Genomic DNA, 22,083 nt, shown 5'->3' on the forward strand with positions numbered 1-22,083 from the left:
CTGCTCAATTACTCCATTTCGTACTCTAGGGGCCAGAAACATTAATTAGGAATCCATTTTCCTGAGCCTTCAACTTAAATGTTGAGCGGTTTCCTGCCTCCCCACCCCTGAGTGTGGCCTGGTTTGACTCACTCCCCATCAGATTCTAAACAGAATCTCTCCAGTGTAGCTTGAAGTGAGTCATTCATTTTCTCAGTCTTTCCTGGGAGATACAAAGGATGGTATTTATGTGAGTGTGGAGTGTGTGTGTTTGTGTTTATAGTTTTTTTGGCAAATGCTCTAGAACAGTATGTGTGTGATTTAGATGAATAATCAAAATACATTGTGGAGTTTAAAAATAGCAAACACAACTACATACAAATATCATGGCCCAACCACTGGAAATGAAGAAATTCTGACTTAATAGGCCTGGAGTGAGGCCTAGGCACTGTTGTTATTTTTTAATTCTAAACTCTTTTTAAATAGGTAAAACACGGGCAATGTAATGAAATTAAAATAAAATAATGTAATAAAAATTATTTCCAAATAAAATTGGAAATGGTGCAAAAGAGTGGTAATGAAAAGTGAGGTTTCTCACTCCAGTCTACTATTTCCCCCCTCCAGAGGTAACTCCTACTTCCAGTTTCTTGTTTGTCCTTTCAGAGGTATTCTGTGCATATAAACTCAGAGTAAAAACTTCCTCTATTAAACAAAAAGTGATAGCATCTTCTACCCACTGTTCTGAACCTTCTCAGGCACAACTTTTCAAAACTCTATAAGACGCAAATTCTTCATTAAGAGCCACAGATACAAGCTGTTCTCAGAAAATATTGCAGACATAGCTATCAAAAATCTTTTACAGCCAATTTCAGGTGTTCATCAACTCCCTCAAACCCATGACTGAAATTCATGGTTAAGAGTTCCTTACCTAAGGTGTTTAATCTAAGATTATCCTGAACACTTAGCTAGATAAAATACAGGATGTTCAGGTAAACTCAAATTTCAAATTTCAGATAGACAACAAATAATATTTTAGTTTAAGTATGTCCCATTTAATATTGGCAGTATCAGAAATTCAAATTTAACTGGGACTCCTATATTTTTGTATGCTAAATCTGGCAACCCTACAGAAAAAAATTTTCTGTAAATGTTTGTTTATTTTGAGAGAGACAGAGAAAGTATGAGCTGGGTAGGGGCAGAAGGAGAGAGAGAAACCCAAGCACTGTGGGGCCCAATGAGGGGCTCCATCTGAAAAATGGTGAGGTCATGACCCGAGCTGAAATCAAGAGTCAGATACTTAACCAACTGAGCCACCCAGGTGGTCCCAGAAATTTTTGATTTATTGGAAGCTATTCCAACTAATTCTCTCTAGAATGCTCTGTATTAGAGATGGTCTAGATTATAACTATAAGACCAGGCTCTGTAGGATAAAGTCAGATTTTAATAGTTTAACCAGAAAGTGTTTATCTGCTGGCTTATTTCAAAATAAGTGTCTTTAACTTGCTCTTTTATTTAAAGGATAAAACTGTATTGTTACAATGCAATGGTTGTTAAAAGTAAAAATACATTGAGTTTACATATAGATTATCTTACTTTCAAAGAAACTAAAATATCTAAAATCTAGGCTGTTTTGGTCCATAAAACGAACACTAAAATTTTAGCTAATTGGATTTGGACAAGGATGACGAGAATCAGCCTTTAAATCATCTTTATTATCAACAAAAATGATATTAAGCATTGACTCATAGGTAGCATTAAATCCTGACATGGAGGATGCGAAATTGCTATTTATGACTTTTTAAGTAAATCAATAACATGTTATAGTAAATATCAAATGACAAAGACTTACGAACATTAGAATCCTAATAGGAAGACAGTAGAAACAAGGATTACCATACTAGGTATGATTCTGTTACACAGGAAATGAAACAAAAATGGTAATGTTAGATCCTGAGAATCCCAAATATATCTGAATGGAGTCAATGAAATTAAATTTTATCATTCCATTTCAGAATTGTTCTCACCTAATAGCTAAAGGTAAATTTTCATTTCCTTCAATGTTAATCTGTATAGGATTTCAACAATGGTGCGCTGATGTTTAAGGATTAGTTTTTCAAACGAAAAGACAGCCTTGATTTGTAGCATTTGCCAATTCCATGGTGTAAATAGTTTCACTATGACTGGTACCAAGCTAATGTTTTTAACAGTCTGTTTGCAAAAGTCCTGAAAACGTAACAATCGGTTTTTGTGAGCTTGTAAAAGCTGGTTTTATTTCTATAAGTGCATATGATGCAAGGATTGGATTTCATAAAAAGAAAATAGAGAACTAGGTGTTCTTTTTGTTAATTGATGTGTGTATTTTTTTTTAATGTTTATTTACTTTTTTTTTTTTTTAATTTTTTTTTCAACGTTTTTTTATTTTTATTTGTGGGACAGAGAGAGACAGAGCATGAACGGGGGAGGGACAGAGAGAGAGGGAGACACAGAATCGGAAACAGGCTCCAGGCTCTGAGCCATCAGCCCAGAGCCCTACGCGGGGCTCGAACTCACAGACCGTGAGATCGTGACCTGGCTGAAGTCGGACGCTTAACCAACTGCGCCACCCAGGCGCCCCATAATGTTTATTTACTTTTGAGAAGAGAGAGACAGTGTGTGAGTGGGCAAGGGACAGAGAGAGGAAGACACAGAATCTGAAGCAGGCTGCAGGATCCCAGCTGTCAGCACAGAGCCTGATGCGGGGTTTGAACTCACGAACCACAAGATCATGACCTGAGCAGAAGTTGGACACTTAACTGACTGAGCCACTCAGGCGCCCTATTGATGCGTGTATTTTTAAATTTGTCAACACAGGCAAAACCCCACACAAAAACAAAAACAAATGAATGCTTTAAGAGTTAAATTAATGGAAGTTTTGAATGGGTATGGGAAAGTGGAACAATCACCTGAAGAAATTTCTAACTTTTGTTATACTAGGTCTCTTGACTCTAAAGAGAATTTAAATAAATACCTAATTGCTTTTACATCCACCCAGTTCTATAATAACCAGTGGGAAAGAATCAATCATCATAGAGAAGTGGAAATGAGTTACCTCTTTAAATTAATCTATTCCATTTGATTTACACAAATTTTTTTTTTAACTTTTTTTCTTTTTGCCAAATTTCATTGGAGCAATTACATGAAATGCTTTAACTAGACTCAGTACTGGAGAGCAGAATCCCCAAAGACAAAATAGTAGGTGGTTTTTTCTTTTTCTTTAGTGAGCCACTTTAAACTATCTTGAAGTTTTGAAATTCTTCCAACTCTTGGTTAGGAAAACTGGCAGTTCAGAAAGCAGCGATGACTATTAACTAGTCAGTGCCATTCTTCATTCGGCTGGCATATCTGTATTCTGGTATGATCCGGTTTCTGGTGTGGTCTCCATTTGAAGCATTAAAACGGAGGTGCCAAGTACATTGTCTTGATATTCTAACTAAAATAGTTTCAGTTTGATTGTTCTGGCCTATCTATGTAGATAATGATTCTATTTGTGGACACTGTCGCTATAGTTTTAAGACAGAATCTTAAGTTATTTAAATAACAAGAAAGGAGTTGCTATTGTTCATGCTAGAGATTTCCTTTCAATAGTGGAAATTCTATATGATTGGTAACCATTTTATAGATGGGACATTGGTACATATATGCTAAGAAAAGCTTTCCATGTTATAAGTGTTGATACAAAGTTTTATTTTTTTCTTTGAAAACACTTTCCAATAAAGTGCTTGAGACATTACTAATTTTATATGTGGAATAAACTTTTTTTAAAATTAAATTTATTCATTTATTATTTTTGGGAGAGAGAGCGAGAGCAAGAGAGCAAGTGAATGAGAGAGAGAACCAGCAGGGGAGGGGCAGAGAGCGAGAAAGGGAGACCTAGAATCCGAAGAAGGTTCCAGGTTCCAAGCTGTCAGCCCAGAGCTCACGGTGGGGCTTGAACTCACAGCTATGAGATCATGACCTGAGCCAAAGTTGGACCCTTAACTGACTGAGCCACCCAGGCACCCCTTGGAATAAACTTTTGCAAGAATTTAACTTTAAGACAAGAGATTGATGTATGGTTAGAGGTTGATGCATTTGGACTAGTAAATAATGCAGCAGTGAACAATTATCTTTCACAATCTAATTTAATAAGGGAATTCATGCAGGGAAATTTTGAAACTGGAAAGGGCATTAGCTATGTTTATAACCAAGAAACCATAAAAGGAACTTACATTTGAATTAATACAAGATAAAAATACACAAAAGAAAATGTAACATTTGAATGGTTTATCATAGAGCAGAGTTCAAACATATGCTTGAAGAGAAAATGGATTCAATAAAAATTATTTTCCATAATTAATAAAAAGATACAATGTAATAATTTTTAAAATTGCTAATGAGCCTGTGTAATTTGACCTCTTTCAAGTTTACTCAGTAGAGTGGTTGTATTGTAAAAATATGTGGAGAAAGCTAGAATATTATTTTCCCAATTCCTTCTTATTGTTGATTACATTATACAATCTGTATTATGAAACAGAAGCTCTGTGGTAATGGGGTGCCAAGATAGGTCAAACAGCAAAAAGGCATAAAATAACTGGTTTGACAGGATTTTGTATCCCTTAATGATGCAAAATATGATTTGGGCGTAGCATCTGAAGTAAAATAATAGTAGACTACTGTTATACTAAAGAGATTTTGCTTTCAAGATGCTAAAAGTTATGTTTTACCTTTTTTAGAGATAAAAATGATGTGTTTGAACTGCTAACAAAGCACGTTGTTATGGGTCCATAAGAATAAATCTTATATATATGAATAATTAAACACCCAGTGGATCCTGATTAGGTCAAACATCAACATTTTTATAAACTGCCATGCCAATAATATATATTTGTGTGTGTGATTATGCATGTGTGTGTAAAACACCTCTGGATGTTCGTTAGCTGAAATGTGCCTGCATTATTTTAGAGATTCGTTATAAAAAGGAATACTTTGGAAGCTGATTAATCTTTATTATTTTTATAACAAAATATAACAAAACATTCTTTTGTTGTGATAGTTTTCACTTTTTAATCATTTCTGCTTAAAGACTGTTGAATAGTGAATTCTGAAATCATGATAAAATTTTGTAAGTTACAGTTACTTAAAAGAGATGATCAATTTAAGTTGGTTATATGAATTATGTTTAAATTTTATAGTAAGGTAGGATAGTGGAAATTTTCCCTGAATTATTGGCCAAAAATCTAAGTTTTTGAAGAGAAATGAATTGTTCTAAGCGTGGAGTTCTATTCAGAAACTTTGGGAGAAGAAAAATATTCAGGCAGGAGATAAGACTTTATGTTCATTTGGGGACTTGTGTAAACAGTATGGTTAAGGATGATCTTCAATGTTATTGGTAGATTATTTTACCTTTTAAAGGAAAAACATGCAATTTTGGCTTAAATTATGCTCCATATGTCTTAGCTTTCATGAGAATACCTAGAAACAGTAAACCTTAGTATTGGAATGGTTCTGAATAATGAGACAACCATTTAATATATTTTCTACTACTAATAAATCTTACTTGTAATTGCTAAATGCATTCATGATGTCTAGGGAGTTAGAGGGAGAGGGGAAATGGATAGCAGCATTAGGTGAGACAAGTAACAATGAAGGAATTCTATTTTAAATACAGGCAGTATAGAAAAATATTGGAAAGAGAAAGTGTTCAATCAGTGCGTCACAGACTTTTCACTGCATGGCATACTTAAAATTGGCCATTGCAAGAGAGTATTTGTACGCTTAAAGTTGGATTCAGAGAAGGGAGGTAAGGATTCAGCAAGAATGGTGGCCTGTCAGGAAAGCACAGGTTATTTGCCTTAAGTCCAAGAGGCTTCACAGCTAGGCAGAGACAAGGATTGAAGCGGAAGAGACTGGGCCACCTGAGCAGGCAGTTTAAGGGGAGGAGTTTCAAATGTTGACACTCCGGTTGGGATAACTTAAGACACTCAGCTGTCATAAGACACTGAGGAGCACTGTACTAGTGACTGGATTGAAGTGTGTGTGTGTGTGTGTGTGTGTGTGTGTGTGTGTGTGTGTGTGTGTTTAGGAGACAAGCAATTAATACTAAAGCATATGTTAGCAGTTGCTAAGTGAATTTGATATCTAATAGTACCCACCAATCTGGATGACTGCAGTTAATGATTGTTCACAAAGGCCGGGAAGTAATCCCCAGAGGAAAGAGGAAATGGTGGACCTGCCTCTAAGATTCCCATATTCTGAGTGAGAGGTATCTGAAGTTCCAATAGGCTCTTTGCACTACCAAGGAGGAGCCTGGTTCCCGTCCAACCCCCACGGACAAGGCGCCCATTCCTCAGCTGGGTCTAGCTCGGTTCTCATTTCCTGCAGGTGATAACTCGGCTCATATTGGTCCATGTCGTTATCTCTTGTTATGGCAAGACATGAAAATGTATGCTGAAAGATCTGCCTCTTCTTATGATTTCCTGGCAGAAGTTATAAAATTAAAATGTTTTATTAAAAACAGAATCGGGGCACGTTGCATTCACATTTGACTTTCAACCTCTACACATTTCGATGATTCTCAAGATCACCTTTATCAATCAAGACTTAAAAAAAATAAGTAAAATACAAATCTCCGACTATGTAAACCCAAGGATTTTTAAAAGGTTTCTATGTTAGGATTTCTCCCAGGTGGAGGAACGACAAGCAGGAAGGGAGGGAGACTGGAGTTGCCTCATCTAAGGGGTCTCAGGGGAGAGAAGGGGGGTGGGAGTGTTTCCCTTCTCTCCCTTTCCATCTTGGAGGCAGAGATGAGAGTGGCGGCGGGGGTGGTACTGTCCGAGCCCCAGGCGGCAGGTAGGAAGAAACCTAGCGAGTGAGCCAGGCAGGTTGGAGACCCTTCTGCTAGGGTACTCTACCGGCAAAGGCCAGGCGAGCGCGGGTCCGCCGCGATCCCAGGGTGCATCGCGCCCCGCCCCCTCCCCTTTCCGCGTCCCGCCTCCCCTCGGCCCGGGCCCCCTCCCTGCCGGCTCCGGGAGGCGGGGACGCGGCGTCGGCGGCGGCGGCTTCTCCTGTCTAGTCTTTCTCACTCACTGGGGAGCCCGGCAGTCGCGGCACCTTCGGAGGCAGAGCCGTGGAGCCGCAAGCCCGTTGGCCAGCCAGTGGGAAGTCGGACAGACTAAGGGCAGAGCCGACAGACGGACGGAGAGCAGAGCAGCCAGACGGCTGGAGTCGCCTCAAGTTCCGCCATGAGCTGGGGCACGGAGCTGTGGGTGAGTCCGATAGAGGGGCTCCCCGCGCGGACGCCACAGCGCGCGAGGGTCGCGGGCTGGTCAGGCGCAGCTGACCGTCGGCGGCCAGAGCTCTTCGGGCTTTCCTGCCCCAGGCGCTAGCGGATGGCGGGGGTCCCTCTCCTTTGTGTGCAGATCCCTGTTCCTCTCCGCCGGGGTTGAGGGGCTGCTGGTCTGCGCTCCCGCTTCTGCCGCCGCGGCGGAGCTGAAGGCAGCGCCTTGGACGGCTGAGGGAGCGGCCCGCGGACTCCCGCGTCCGCCGCCATCCTCACCCTTTCCCTGTCTCTCCTCCGCCTTCACTTTCCGACGCCTGGCTCTTTGCCGGGCTGCGCTCTTCTCTCTTTGTATCTCCTCGCCCGGAGGCGGGGGAGGGGGCCCATTGTCCCAAAGGGGCGCTGTTCTCTGACGGGGAGGGGGCCCGCTGCGGCTCCCAGCCAGGGCAAGGGTCCCCGGGGCGAGGGCGTCGCCGGGCCGGGACTGTGCGGGGAGGCTCGAGGCGCCGCCCACCGCCCTCGCCCCAGGTAGGGGGAGCCTGGCGGCTTTGTTCCGAGCCCGGCCTCCGGCCAGCCAGGCCCAGCCCACACGCCCATTTCCCTCTCCCAGTCTGTGTGCCCCGGACCCGCGCGTAGCTTCGGGGACTTGGGCTGGGCCATCCCCGGCTGCTACCTTGGGTTGGGAGGGTGGCTTTTGGATCTGAATTAAATTGATGGGTCGATGGGGAAGCCAATTTTGCCTAAAGGAGCGTAGGGCTTCCCGATTGCTTTACTTCCCTTTCCGCTGTTCTTTATTCTCACTCGTTCTCCCCCTTTTCTTTCTTTCCTCCTTGTCTTTCTTGGGCGCTAAAGGCTGCAGACAATGCCCAATGACTGACCAAGGTGCGGGTGGGCTGTAATAGAGCGGAGAATTCGCTCGCGACGTAGCTTCGGAAGGGTGGAGGTGTGGAGGGCAGTGATTTCTCAGGTGCAGCCGAGGGACCTGGGGCGTGGGGGCGCTGTCCTGAGAGCTGCCTGGCTTCAAGCCACTCCCCTTTTTATCCCACCTGTGCACATTTTCCGTGCCTTTTGTTAACGAGGATCTCGTGAAACCACTGCAGAGGGGCGGGAAGAACTTTTTTGTCTTTAAAGGAGCAGTTTGGCTGGGAATGAAGGTAGATCGGTTAATTGAAAGGCAAAATGCTTTCTTAGGTTATTTTTCACAGACTGGGAATCTTAGAACTGAAAGAGACTTTAGAGTTCATCTAGTTGGAACACTTAGCCAGCCCAAGAATCTCCTGCTACATTCAGGACAAGTGTTTGCCCAAATCTGTAAACACACCACCCAAAAGAAAATATCTCAGACGTTCATTTCTTAGATAGCGTTGACTGTTCTAGCATTAGGAAGGATTATGTAGTAAATGAATTATGTAAAATTTAACCTTTCACGTTAGTTAGATTCTCAGGCGTTATTGGCCTTTTCCCTTTGATTTTGTACATTTTATAATTGACTGTAGTGCATTATCAATTAAAGTAGATGGGTATAGTTGTATTTATATTTATAATTAGAAAATATTTTTATTTTTACGTAAATAATCCACGTTTCAGAGGAAACCAAAATGTACACAGACTTTTTTTAAAGTATACACTGGAAGAGTAGAGTAATAGTATTTAGATTTAACTCTTAGATTTAAAAAAGCACTTTATCATACTGTAGAAAAAGTTTTAAGGAGAAACCAAATATTTTAGTCAAGATTAAAATGCGATTAAAAATTTTTTTATTTGTAATTTAAGAATATAATGCATTCAAAAGTGATTAGCAATCTCCCACTATCTCCTGTATTTTGATTATTTATTTTCAGCTTTTGAATAGTTTCTCAGTTTGGAAAGGTAAACTGTAGAAGAGATGGGAATTTCTGTTCTAACTATAAAAATTATTTTGTATCCTTTTGGAAATTATGAAAAAATTTTAAATTAAGTTTTCTCTTAAAATTTAATGCACTGTGTTTTAAACTTTTTAGTGGTTTTAGGATTTGAGGGAAACCTTTATAAGAAACCAAATGATATAGAATGAACTAGTATCATCTGGATGCTTGAACTCTAGATAAAGTAGAAGTTGGTGTAGAGGTCTATTGTTAGCACCCAGAAGAGACCTTAGAAAAATTTGACTGGACTTCCTGTTTTTACTGTTCTGTTTTGAATAAGGATATTGTGCTTCCAGTGGACTGTAACAAACACCTATACTGTGCTCTTGTCGTTGAGGAATTTGAGGTTGGGGGAATTCTCTTGAAATTCTGAATTTAGAAACCAGTTCTATTATTTCATGTTTAAGATTACATTACTATCGCAAAGGTTTAATTATTGGGAGCATGTTGTTACCAAAAAATGATGAATGCAGTTATGCACTAAAACTTAAGTTTTTTTCTTCTATTCATTGGAGTTTCATTGCTATTTTAATGCTTAAGTCTTATGTTAAATTTGAGGATAAAATAATAGAGAACCATTTTAACACTGACTCTGGGGGACAACTAAAAATGATAGGCTAAGTGGGTTACGTCAGACTTTGTTGTTTGGTTGTGAGGGGATATGCATTAACTGGTAATAGATTTGAGCTGTGCTTCAAGGGATTCCACGTGTTCCAAATGAGCATTTTAAGTAAGCATTGAATTTATGCTAGAGACTTAGTTTTGGGTTCTCTGTTCTTGGTAATATGAAGCAAAGAGATGACAGTATCTTCATTTCTTCAGGGTGCAACATAATTATAAGATAGCATCTTTTTAAAAAAATTTTAATTTTAATGAGCTGGAGAGAGCGTGAGTGGGGGAGAAGGGCAGAGGGAGGGAGGGGAGAGAGGAGAGGAGGGGAGGGGAATGAAAGGAGAGGGGAGGGGAGGAGAATGAAAGGAGAGGAGAGGAGAATGAAAGGAGAGGAGAGGAGAATGAAAGGAGAGGAGAATGAATCCCAAGTAGGCTCCATGCTCAGTGCAGAGCCAGACATGGGGCTTGATCCCACGACCCTGGGAACATGACCTGAGCTGAAATCAAGAGTCGGACACTCAACCAATTTAGCCACCCAGGTGGCCCAGTTATAAGATGGCATCTTAAGTGTTGTTTATTGTGTTGATTTTCTTATCACAGGAAGAATGGTTGGATCAAAAAGAATCCAAGTATGAATTCGTGACTTCATAAAGCACAGATTTTGTAATTATTAGCCCTTTTTAAAACTGAGAAAATTAGAGATTCAACAAGTCCTGTGTTTAGTCAGTACATTTTATTTATTAGGAGATACTCTTGTTTTTTTTGAGAGCAAATTTCAACAGAAAAAAATCCGTTTATGGATTGTGAGTGTGTGCCTTAGTTTCCTTGGTCTGTGTGATTTTTGACCCTTAGCTTTAAGAGTGTATAATTAAAAAAAATTTTTTTAACGTTTCTTTTTGACAGAGAGAGAGAGACAGCGCATGAGTGGGGGAGGGGCAGAGAGAGAGCGGGACACAAGATCTGAAGCAGGCTTCAGGCTCTGAGCTGTCAGCACAGAGCCCGACGAGGGGATGGAACTCACCAGCTGTGAGATCGTGACCTGAGCCACAGTCAGACACCCAACCAACTGAGCCACCCAGGCACCCCAAGAGTGTATAATTTAAAAACCATTGTTATTTTCATTAAATCATTAGCTAAATGCTTTTGACAAAGCTCATGCTCTTTTTGGAAGAAATTGAAAAATTTGGATTGGATGATAGATTCAGTGGATAACTCCCAGTCTTAACCCTTAATGCTTCTTTATCTTTGTCCACATAGCATTTACATAGCATTTCTATTTTAATACCTACACTGCAAGTGTACTAGACTTTGAGTCCTGGAGTATAGAACTGGATTAATCTTTCTTTGTTTTCACTGACCGAAACAATGCCTATAGGCGATCATGCATGTTTTGCCTCATTGAATGAATAGTCTGTTATGCAGAGTATTGATTACTGATTAAAAAGTGCATCCTGGAGGAAGTCTTTATGGTTCTGAAGGCCTTTGTAGGTGATGATGGTTTAAATGGTCTAGGTAATAGTTTAAGAATGTCTAAACAAATTGAATCCAAAATTAGGAAGTTAAGTTTTAGTGTTTGGGTAAAAAACTTTTATATTGGGGAAAAACTGACCTAAAGGTATTTCTTCTGATGTTACCTGACTCATAGGTTTGTGATGTGACTGTAAAAATAGCTGATGAAATCTTAGGCCACAGTAATGGGTTTGTCTAGGACAAAGCAGTTTGGTCCCACTGTAGTCTATAATGTTTCGAATGTATTTGTAATATTGAAGATTACTTCACATTTTTTAGAAAATCAGTGCACCTGTGTAGAGGAGATTGACAAAGAAAACTATTAAAAAAAAATTTTTTTTTACATTTATTTATTTATTTTTGAGAGACAGAGTAAGACAGAGTGTGAGTGGAAGAGGGGCAGAGAGAGAAGGAGACACAGAATCTGAAGTAGGCTCCAGGCTCTGAGCGAGTGTTCAGCACAGAGCCCGATGTGGGGCCTGTACCCATGAACTGTGAGATCATGACCTGAGCTGAAGTCAGACACTCAGCCAACTGAGCCACCCAGGCGCCCTTAAGAAAACATTAATTAATGTGAATTGTGTTGCTTTTTTTAAAGACCATGAAATTACTGTAGGAATTTAGTTTAAAAAAAAATTATTGAGTGTCTATTATAGGGAAGCACTGTGAATGGTGAAATTTAGAAAGGTTTATAACATTGGCCCTGCTGTGAGGAAACTTAGAGCCATTTTTGAGGTGATACTCTTTCCTAACTCAAACACTCCTCTATGTTGGTATCACTGTCCAGAATGTCTTCTTTTGATCAGTTCCTCTTAAACCTCCTTTTCTCCAGAGTACACATTCTGGATAATCTCTTTCTTATGGATTACTACTTATGTTATACTTCTTTCTTGTACATTCAAACCTTTGGGAAAATAGTCATGGTATAAATATTTAATTTTTTTTTTTTTTTTTTTCCTAAAGAGAGCATGATTGAGAAACAGGCAGAGGGAGAGAGAGGAGAGAGAATCCCAAGTAGGCTCCACCCTTAGTGCAGAGTCCAGTGCAGGGCTTGATCCCATAACCCTTGGGTCATGATCTGAGCTGAAATCAAGAGGGATGCTTAACCAACTGAGCTACCCAGGCACCCATAAATATTATTACATTGTATTCCCTCTTGTTGGTAGAATTTGTTGTGTTCACCATTGTCTTACAACTGTTGTTCTTAGTTAAGGAGGCTGAGAGTTAATCAAGTCACCTATTTATGCCACCATTCTGTCCTAATAAGGTGGAAGCTGGAGAACTGCCTCTAACCAATCTCTCTCCTCTGCATTTGCTACTTAAATCACTCAGTTCCACTCCCCTTCCCTGCCTTTATTCTGGAACACTCACTCTCTTTCTCCTTCCCCCAATCTATAAATGTGGGTTTGGCTGAACCCTTAAAAACCTATTTTTACCTACTTTTTCCTATGTATCGGCTCCTGTTTGCAGGCAGAAAATAGGACAAGAGAATAGTAATGAATGGTTTATAATTAGGGCACCTACAAGTGCTATTTTATTTATTAGTCTTCAGTCTTTAAACATTTTTAGCTCAATAGCAAAACAGAAAAATACTGTTTTGGGGAACATAGTCATACCTGCACTGTATTAAAAACTAGTGGGAAAAGATTATATACTAAGTTTTGTTTCATAGGAAGCAAAAACTGTTCCATGTATTAGTTTAGGCTATGTATATCAGACATACCAAAAAAGATTTGGCATGGGGTTTGGAATAAGGAAGGTTTTGCATATGGAGATTCCTGAGAAGTTCCTAGAGGGCAGAGATCATTGCCTAATCATTGTCTGATTCATTGCTGTATTCTCCCCTATCATCAGCACACTGCCTGGCATAGAGCCTGACACTACTAGGATCTTTAGTAAGTGTTTGCTGGATTGACCTGAATGTAATGGTTAGGTTTGGCTTGAATTTGAATTCTAGGATGCCTGGAAGTAGTGATGCAGGGTAGATTGGGACCAGGCTGAGAGGTAGGTGTGTCTAAATGCTGGATTCAGATTCATGGAGTGAGTGAGAAAGAAGTTATTTATTAGCATTAATTAACTCAACCTTTAGACTATTTAAAAATCCACAGAAGGAAGTTTTAGTTTGTGTTAGTAGAAGGGATTATTTCTTCCTTCCGAAGCCTTTGGTGGCAGGAGGAGGAATCCCTCTGGGTTTTAGAAGATGAAAGTTTATTGATTTTTATCACCTCTTCAAGAATATTTGAAGGGTGTTCTTTTAACAATGTGTTATTGGTTCTGATATCAGTTGTATTTTTAAAATATATGTTGTTTCTGTATTTTGTTTACACTGTTTTTCCATTACCCTAGATATATGAATTAATATTTTTACTTCTATATCAGTTTTGTTCCAGTGCTTTCTCTGAGATTGAGTTTTGATCATCCTCCCAGTGTGCTTGATTTATGCACTAAGTTTCTTAAATATCAAACATATTTTAGAATATTTTGAGATACCACCTTTAATTGATGGTAAATGATGCCTTAAAATTGCAAATTGTGTTTAAAAATAATCTTTTGAAAAAAAATAAAAATAATCTTTTGATACAGTTAATTCTAATATTGTCACCTGCGCTTTTCAGCATTTTCCTTTTTTCCTATATTAAGTTGTATTCTGTGATTACTTTTACAGGGTTTTCATTCACTACTTCCTTAAAACCACCTCTTTCAAAGTGTAGATAGATGCTGTAAGGTGTTGTAAGATGCTCTCTGACTGCTTTTTGTAATGTGGGATTCAGCATTTAGAATTTGTACAGAGCCCAAGAGAAACAAATTTAGAATGAGAATAAAAGTTTTTGTAAAATGTCTCTATTGAATCCAAATTATTTATTAATATTTGGGACTTAGGAACAATTTTTCCTTAAGTTCTTGGTAGAGGACTAATCCTCAGACTTTCACAATACCTCATGAAATAAGTGAAATATTAGTATTACATATTTGTCATAGTTAGAAGAAATATAAATGTTTAGTCAGATTTTCCAGTCATACCATTTTTTTGTTGTTTCTAGAGTGAGAGTCATCTCTTTTGTTCCTGCTGTATCCCTGCTATATACCTATTTTGTAGAAAAAGAATAGGCATAAAATAGGCACGCAACTATTTGTTGAACAAGGAAATCAATGAATTGCTGTAATTCTGTTATCAGTTAATGTGTTGAATACTAAGGGTATTTTGGCTTTTTTCCCCAGCATGTATATTTCTTATATCATTTAACTTTAGCGATCCTTTGTTGGTTTTTTAAGTAGGCTCCACATCGTGAGGCTTGAACTCAATGATCTTGCATCAGTGCTGTACCAACTGAGCTATCCAGGCACCCTTTTAGGGATCCTTTTTATAATCTTGAAATATATTTAATTGTGCCTTTCATATGAAATTTTTCTCTTTTAGGCCTGGAGTTCTCATTTCCTTGATTGTTTGAGTACAGATGATTATTTTCTTATAAGTTTATTTATTTATTTTAGAGAGAGAGAGAGTACATGTGAGCAGGAAGAGGGGTGAAGAGAGAGAATCACAAGCTGGGGATTCTGACAGCGTAAGCCCAATGCATGGCTTGATCTTAGGAACTGTGAGATCATGATCTGAGCCAAAATCAAGGGTCAGATGCTTACCCAACCCACTGAGCCACTCAGGCACCCCCAAATGATTATTTTTGTGGTATATTTTATGATCCTTTGGATTTTAGAAATGACAACAGTGAACATTCTCTTCGGTGGTCATGTAAGAATAATGTAAATGTAAATTTTCTGAAACTTAATTGGGAAAGCATAAAAGATTACATTTTAGTGAGTAAAAATGTTAAGTTGATTCTGAGAGATTTTTGACATATTAGTGGTGTTTAGTTGAGATTCTTTTTCCATCGCAAATTATAAAAATCAAAATTATTGAAATAGCTATGGTAAGTAAATAGCTTTTGAATAAACGTAACTTTTTTTAAAACTTTTTGATTTATTTTATGTTATTTTATATTAGAGCGCCAGCAGGGGAGGGGCAGAGAGATGGAGACAGAATCTGAAGCAGGCTCCAGGCTCTGAGCTGCCAGCACAGAGCCTGACACAGGGATTGAACTCAGAAGCAATGAGATCATGACCTAAGCCGAAGTTGGATGCTTAACCGACTGAGCCACCCAGGTGCCCCGACACAAACTTTAACTTTTGAATCAATCTTCTAGACTTAGACCATGAACTAAATGAACATCTTTTACTGTTTGCCACGGCAGAATATAATTAACATTTGTTAACTTTTTGAATCTGAAAATGCCCTTATTTCACCTTCATTTTTTAAAGTTTTATTAAGATATAGCATTTAGCCATTAAAATGTACAAATCTTATGTGTTGAACATTAAGATTAAAAGAAAAATGAGCATACTCCTGTAATTCTCACTAAGATCAAGATAGAGAAGTTTCCTTCATGCTGTTCCCAGTAAATATCCACCCCAAAGTAACCACAATTGTGACTTGTATTGCCATTGATTACTTTTGTAGATTTTTTAAAACTTTGCATGAATAATATATAGTCTTTTTTTGTCTGACTTCTTTCATTTAACATGTTGTATGTGAGAATCATTCTTTTATGGTTAGTTTGTGGTATTCCATGTTATGTATAGGGTTTGTATTTTCTTCTTCTATGTGCCTAGAGTCACTCCTAGTCTGATACCACCTTAAACCAAATTCAGAGCTTGAAATTCCCTTGTGTAGGTGTCGGATTTTGATTTCTGTCCCCACATTTTGTGCTATGTTATCAAAACAAAGATCCTGATTTTTAGGATTAACAAACATCCTCAGGGTAAAAGTAGCTTATATGCTTTTATTTTTCCTTTTTGGTTTGAATTTTTCACTTGTCTTGTCTTTGATGCTTTATATTTTTGAAATATATTTTATCCATATTTTAAAGTTTTTATCCAGTGGAATAGTGAAAGTTGATCCAAAAAACCTAGCCTGCTACTACTAGAAACTGAAAGTTGTTACAATGAGTTTTTAATTTTTAAAAGGTGTTTATGTATTTATTTTGAGAGAGAGAGAGGGAGATAGATGGGGGAGAGGGGGAACAGAGAGAGAGTGAGGGAGATAATCCAAAGCAGCCTCCGTGTCATCAGCACAGAACCTGATCTCATGATTGTGAGAATGACCTGACTTGAAATCAAGAGTTGGATGCTTAACTGACTGAACCACCCAGGTGCCCCAGAATTTTTAATTATTTTGCTATTGTATTTTTAATTTCCAAGAGCTGTTTTCTTCCTTACTCCCTCCCTTCCTTCCAGCATGAGCAGGGGAGGGGCAGAGAGGGGGAGAGAGAGAATCCCAAGCAGGCTCACTCAGCGGGGCTTGAACTCACGAACTGTGAAATCATGACCTGAGCTGTAATCAAGAGTTGGATGCTTAACCAACTGAGCCACCCAGCACCTTTGTTTGTTTTCTGAATATACTTTCTTCATAGCATCCTCTACTTAGGTTTTGGATTAATATCTTCTGTTAATTCTTTTTGTATACCAAAAATAGGTTTTTTTTGTTTGTTTTATTGTGTTTAGTTTTCTTATCTTGCATAATGTTTGTAGCCTCCAAGTTGCTTTTTTTTCTCCGTTTTTGCTAGTTTTCATTCCTGTTTTTTATGTTCAAGACTTTCCTTAAATATTTTGTGATCCCAGGATCCTGGCAAGATGTCTGTCAATATTAGGGCATACTGAGCTGTGATATGCCCTACCTGTAAGGTTAGGGTTTAGGCTGTTTAAAGTTTTTGATCCCTGTAAGTGATTTTTGCTTAATAGTTCCCCCTAGGATTGTTCAGAGCTTCTGCCTCCTTTCCAATCCTATTGTGAAAGCTCAGGAGGTATACTGTAAGTCTTTCTTTTGAAGTCACAGTTATCATTGTTGCTTATGGTGCTGGGTGCTGCAACTTGATTTTTTTTTTTTAAACAAGTGCTGAAATAAATATTTGTCTTGTATAAGAAGATATTTGGAGATAGGCAATCACTGGCATGGGTTCATGAACTCAGCACTTTCAGGATCAGCATTTGTGGAAATGCTTTGGACTTTCTCTCAGAGTTGCAAGTTGTACCCCCAGCTATCAGACCTGTATGTAAGTCCAAAAAAAAAAAAAAAAAAAGTAAGAGAAAGAGGAACAACATCAGATAAATCTGCCTCTTTTTCAGGAAGGCAAAAGCTTTCCCAGAGTTTCTACAACAAACTTCCCCTTAGGTTTCACTGTTCAAAGCTGGACAAATTGCCACCTGAACAAAATTAGGGTTCTATTAGAAAGGAAGAAGGGGAGTAGTTTTAAGGTACCCCAAAATACAGAATTTATGGTGTCTGTCTCGAAGGAACTAATGATCACTTTGTAGAAGCAAAACACATGTGTGTACAAATATGTATTTATGGATATTTGAATAATAGCAAAGGGGCTAAGAAAAGGTAGTGATATTAGTGATGAAGCAGATACATATTTTTTAAAGTTTGTTTTGAAAGAGAGTGTGTGAGCAAGGGAAGGGCAGAGAGAGAGAACCCCAAGCAGCAGAGCCCAACATGGGGCTTGATCTCATGAACTATGAGATCATGACCTGAGCCAAAATCAAGAGTGGGATGCTTAACCAACTGAGCCACCCAGGCGCCCCAAAGCAGATATTTTAGAGTTAAGGTCTTTAGGAGTCCAGCATGGCCCACCATAATTTTAAGAGGCTTGGTGATGAGGGGCTTATGTGTCTTACCTGGGGTTCGTGGGCTGCCTTTTGCTTGCTATACTATGCCGTGGTGACATCACCTGCCAGAATAGATGGGTGTTTTGCATAAATGGTTAGAATTGATGGTGAGGGCTTGTTGAAGTTGACCTAACCTCAGACTGAGTGAAGGCACTGCAGGGACTGAAGAAAGGTACTGAAATAGAAGTCCAGAAGTTTTTTTTGTGAGGAGAAAGTTTTCGTGGATGTTGGAAACAATAAAAATCTCCTTTAATGGTGCAGGTCTCTTAGTCACCTAGATATACTACCAGGCTATAAAATCGACTCCAGGAAGTAAGAGGCCATCAGCCTAGAGTTACTGGCAGTTTTTTTTTCTTTCTTTAAATTGATATATTAGTATGGTACATTTGTTAAAATTAACCAGAATTGATGATACATTATTGTTAACTAAAATCCATAGTTGATTCAGATTTCCTTAGTTTTTACCTAATGTCTTCTGTCCACATTACATTTAGTTGTCATGTCTCTTTAGGCACTTTTTTTTTTTTTTTTTTTTTTTTTTTGGTAAGTGCTTATTTTAGAGTGGGGGGCAGGGGCAGAGAGAGAGTGGGGACAGAGGATCCAAAGTGGACTCTGCACTGACAGCAGCGTGCTTGATGCAGGGCTCGAAATCATGAACTGTGAGATCATGAACTGAGCCAAAGTGAGATGCTCAACCGACTGAACTACCCGGGCGCCCCTCTCTTTACACACTTCTTATCTGCCATTTTTTCAGACTTTCCTTGTTTTTGATGATCTTGTGAATTTAGAGGAGTATTAGGTATATTGTAGGATGCCCCTCTATTGGAATTTGTTTGGTTAAAAAAAATTTTTTTTTAATGTTTTATTTATTTTTGAGAGAGAGAAACAGTGTGTGCGAGTGGGGGAGGGGCAGGGAGCGAGGGAGACAAAGAATCCAAAGCAGGCTCCAGGCTCTGAGCTGTCAGCACAGAGCCCGACGCTGGGCTGGAACTCATGAACCATGAGATCATGACCTGAGTCAAAGTTGGATGCTTGACTGATTGAGCTACTAAGACATCCCTGATGTTTTTATTGTGATCAGACTGAGGTTGTGGGCTTTGGGAAGGATGAGCATGTGCCATTTTCATCACATCGTTTCAGAGGTACAGATTATCAGGATTTATTGTTGGTACTCATTTTGGTCACTTGGCTGAAGTAGTGTTTATCGGATTTCTCCACTGTAAAGTTATTTTTTCTTCTGTTTCCATACTGTATTCTATGGAAGGAAGTCACTGTATGCATCCTACACTTAAAGGGAAAGGAGTTATGCTCCCTTTTTTTAGGGTTGGAGTATCTACATAATTTATTTGGAATTATTCTGCACAGGAGATTTATCTCTTCTCCCTTATTTGTTTATATTAGTAAGGATATAATCCAATACTTCTTCATTTATTTTGTTGCTCAGATTGTTCCAGCTTTGGCCGTTGAGAACACTTTTAGTTGGCTGCTGTGCCCCTGTACATATCTCCATTAGTAAGGATTTTTTTAAAAGAACTTGTTTACTTCCTTGTACTATAAGATGGTACAGGCTCATCTTGCCTGTTTTCTGTCCCAGTCCTAGAATCAGCCATTTCTCCAAACAGCTCTGGTTCCTTTCATTGGAGAATGGGGTTAGAGACCAAGATATAGGTGCTAGATGTGCTTACTACTGCAGTTTTATTTTTTCAGTTTCTCTCAGCTGATAAAACAGATGTATGTGTATATACTAAGCTGTGTACATGCACTGTATCTATAAATATTTCTATATGTAACCACCTGTGTCTATATTAAATATTTAATGTCTCCAACTAGAATCCATTTGCACATTATCCTTCTAGCCTCTTCTCCTTGCTTACCTGTAAATTCCTATCTGGGACAAGTCCCTTTGGCTGCTGTTCCTTTTCAGTATATATGTAGTGTAGCAATATCAGAGTTATTAATCTGTAGCCCTCTGGGGAACAACTTTATCAGCTAGAGTAGAGTTGTTACGTGCAGTTCCTTTTCCCTCTAGTTCTACAGACTCTTGCATTTTCAAAGTTAGGTCAGCACCATTTATTCCCCCATCCCCTTCAGTGAGCTTGTTTCATACATTTATACTACAGTTAGATTTTCTCTTTTTTTCTTTTTTTTTTTACAGTTAGGTTGTCTTATCTCAGTCTGTATTCTTTCTTGGGATCCTTTGATTTTCTTCATGATTTTTTAAAAAAATTGTATAGACTAAGGATTGTTCTTGTGCTGTAGAGTTCTACAGGTTTTGACAAGTGTGTAGTGTTATATATCCATCATTCCAAGATCATAAAGAATAGTTTCACTTAAAAATCCCCTGTGGCCTATCTCACACCCATTGGGATAGCTGCTATCAAAACAACAGAAAAAAAACAAGTGTTGGTGAGGATGTGAAGAAATTAGAACCCTGTGTGCTGTTGGTGGGAATGTAAAATAGTGCAGCTACTATGAAAAACAGTATGGTGGTTCCAAAAACTTAATCATGGAATTACCATATAATCCTGCAATTCCATTTCTGGGTATTTACCAAAATAATTGAAAGCAGGTTTTGTTTTGTTTTCCTTTTTTAAAGTAAGCTCTACATCCAAAGTGGGGCTTGAACTCACAACCCTGAGATCACAAGTCACATGCTTTATTGACTGAGCCAGCCACGTGGTCTGAAAGCAGGGTCTTGAGAGATATATATGTCTATGTTGATAGCATTATTCACAGTAGCTGAAGGATAGAAGCAATTTAGGTATTGATCAACAGATAAATGGATAAGCAAAATGGTATGTGGATACAGTGGAATGTTATTAAGCCTTAAAAAAGAAGGAAATGCTCATCTACGCTACAAAAATGGATGAACCATGAGGACATTATATTAAATGAACTAAGCCACAAAAGCACAAATACTGTGTAATTGCAGTGCATGAGGTACCTAGAATAGCCATAGAGACAGAACATGGAATGATTGCTCAGGGCAGAGGGGAGGAGGGAATGAATAGTTATTGTTTAATGGGTGTAGTTTTAGTTTAGAAGATGAGAAGGGTTCTGGTAGATGGTGGTTGTGGTTGTACAACAATATGAATGGAATTAAAAACACTGAATTGTACACTTAAAAATGATTAAGATGGTAAATACTGTCTTATGTATGTTTTTACTCCCCTCCACCAAAAAAAAAACAAAAACAAAAACACAAAAAAACCCAGAAAACAACAAACCCCTGTGCTCTGTTGATCTTCCCCTGTCCAACTACTGATTTTTTTACAGATTTTTTTTTTCTTTTTAAATAGCAGTTTTAGATTCACAGCCAAATTGAGCACAAGGTAGAGATTTCCTGTATGTCTCCTGCCCCCAGGTATGCGTAGCGACCTTATTAGCATCTTCCACCAGAGTGGCAAATTTGCTACAGTTGATGGACCCACACTGACAGATCATTATTACCCAAATTCATAGTTTACATTAGAGATCACTCTTGACACTGTACATTCTATGGATTTAGGCAAATGTATAATGACATAGCCACCCTTCAAATATACAGAGTAGCTTCACTGTCTAAAAAATCCTTTGTGCTCCACCTATTCATCTTTTCCTCTTTTCTAACCCTTGACTACTGATTTTTCTTCTGACTTTTCATTACCCTTAAAGGAAAGCCAGTACCCATTAGAAGTAACTATTTCTCTCTCTCACCCAAACTTAGCTTTAGGAAACCACTAATCTTGCTTTTTCTAAGCATTTGCTTGTTGGACATTTCACATAGATGGGACCCTACAATATGTGGTGATATGTAACTGGAAGTTACTTTTTTTTTGTAATAGTATTTATTTATTTTTAAGGTTTATTTATTTATTTTGAGAGAGAGAGAGAGAGAGTGTGTGAGCACAAGCAGGGAATGGGCAGAGAGGGAGGGAAGGAGAATCCCAAGTAGGCTCTGCACTGTCAGATCATGACCTGAGCAGAAATCCAGAATTGGACACTTAACCGACTAAGCTACCCAGGCACCCCTGTAACTGGAACTTTTCAATAAACATAATGTTTCCAAGACTTATCTGTGTTACA

The 22,083-nt window shown here is 38.6% G+C and overlaps 1 protein-coding gene across 3 annotated transcripts in view; it reads left to right on the forward strand.

The window, feature by feature from the left end:
• The first annotated feature begins 6,848 nt into the window (after positions 1-6,848).
• Positions 6,849-22,083, forward strand: part of FNBP1L (formin binding protein 1 like) — a 127,667-nt gene continuing 112,432 nt past the window's right edge. For 2 of the 3 annotated variants that reach the window (XM_042952891.1, XM_042952892.1), the window contains exon 1: positions 6,853-7,262. In XM_042952891.1, coding sequence (XP_042808825.1) covers positions 7,239-7,262 — 24 coding nt within the window. In that variant the 5' untranslated portion in view covers positions 6,853-7,238. Of the gene's footprint in view, positions 7,263-22,083 lie in introns of all 3 variants that reach the window. The other variant, XM_042952895.1, reaches the window with a different exon arrangement.

This window comes from Panthera leo, chromosome C1 (genome assembly GCF_018350215.1).
Source record: "Panthera leo isolate Ple1 chromosome C1, P.leo_Ple1_pat1.1, whole genome shotgun sequence".
NCBI lineage: Eukaryota > Metazoa > Chordata > Mammalia > Carnivora > Felidae > Panthera > Panthera leo.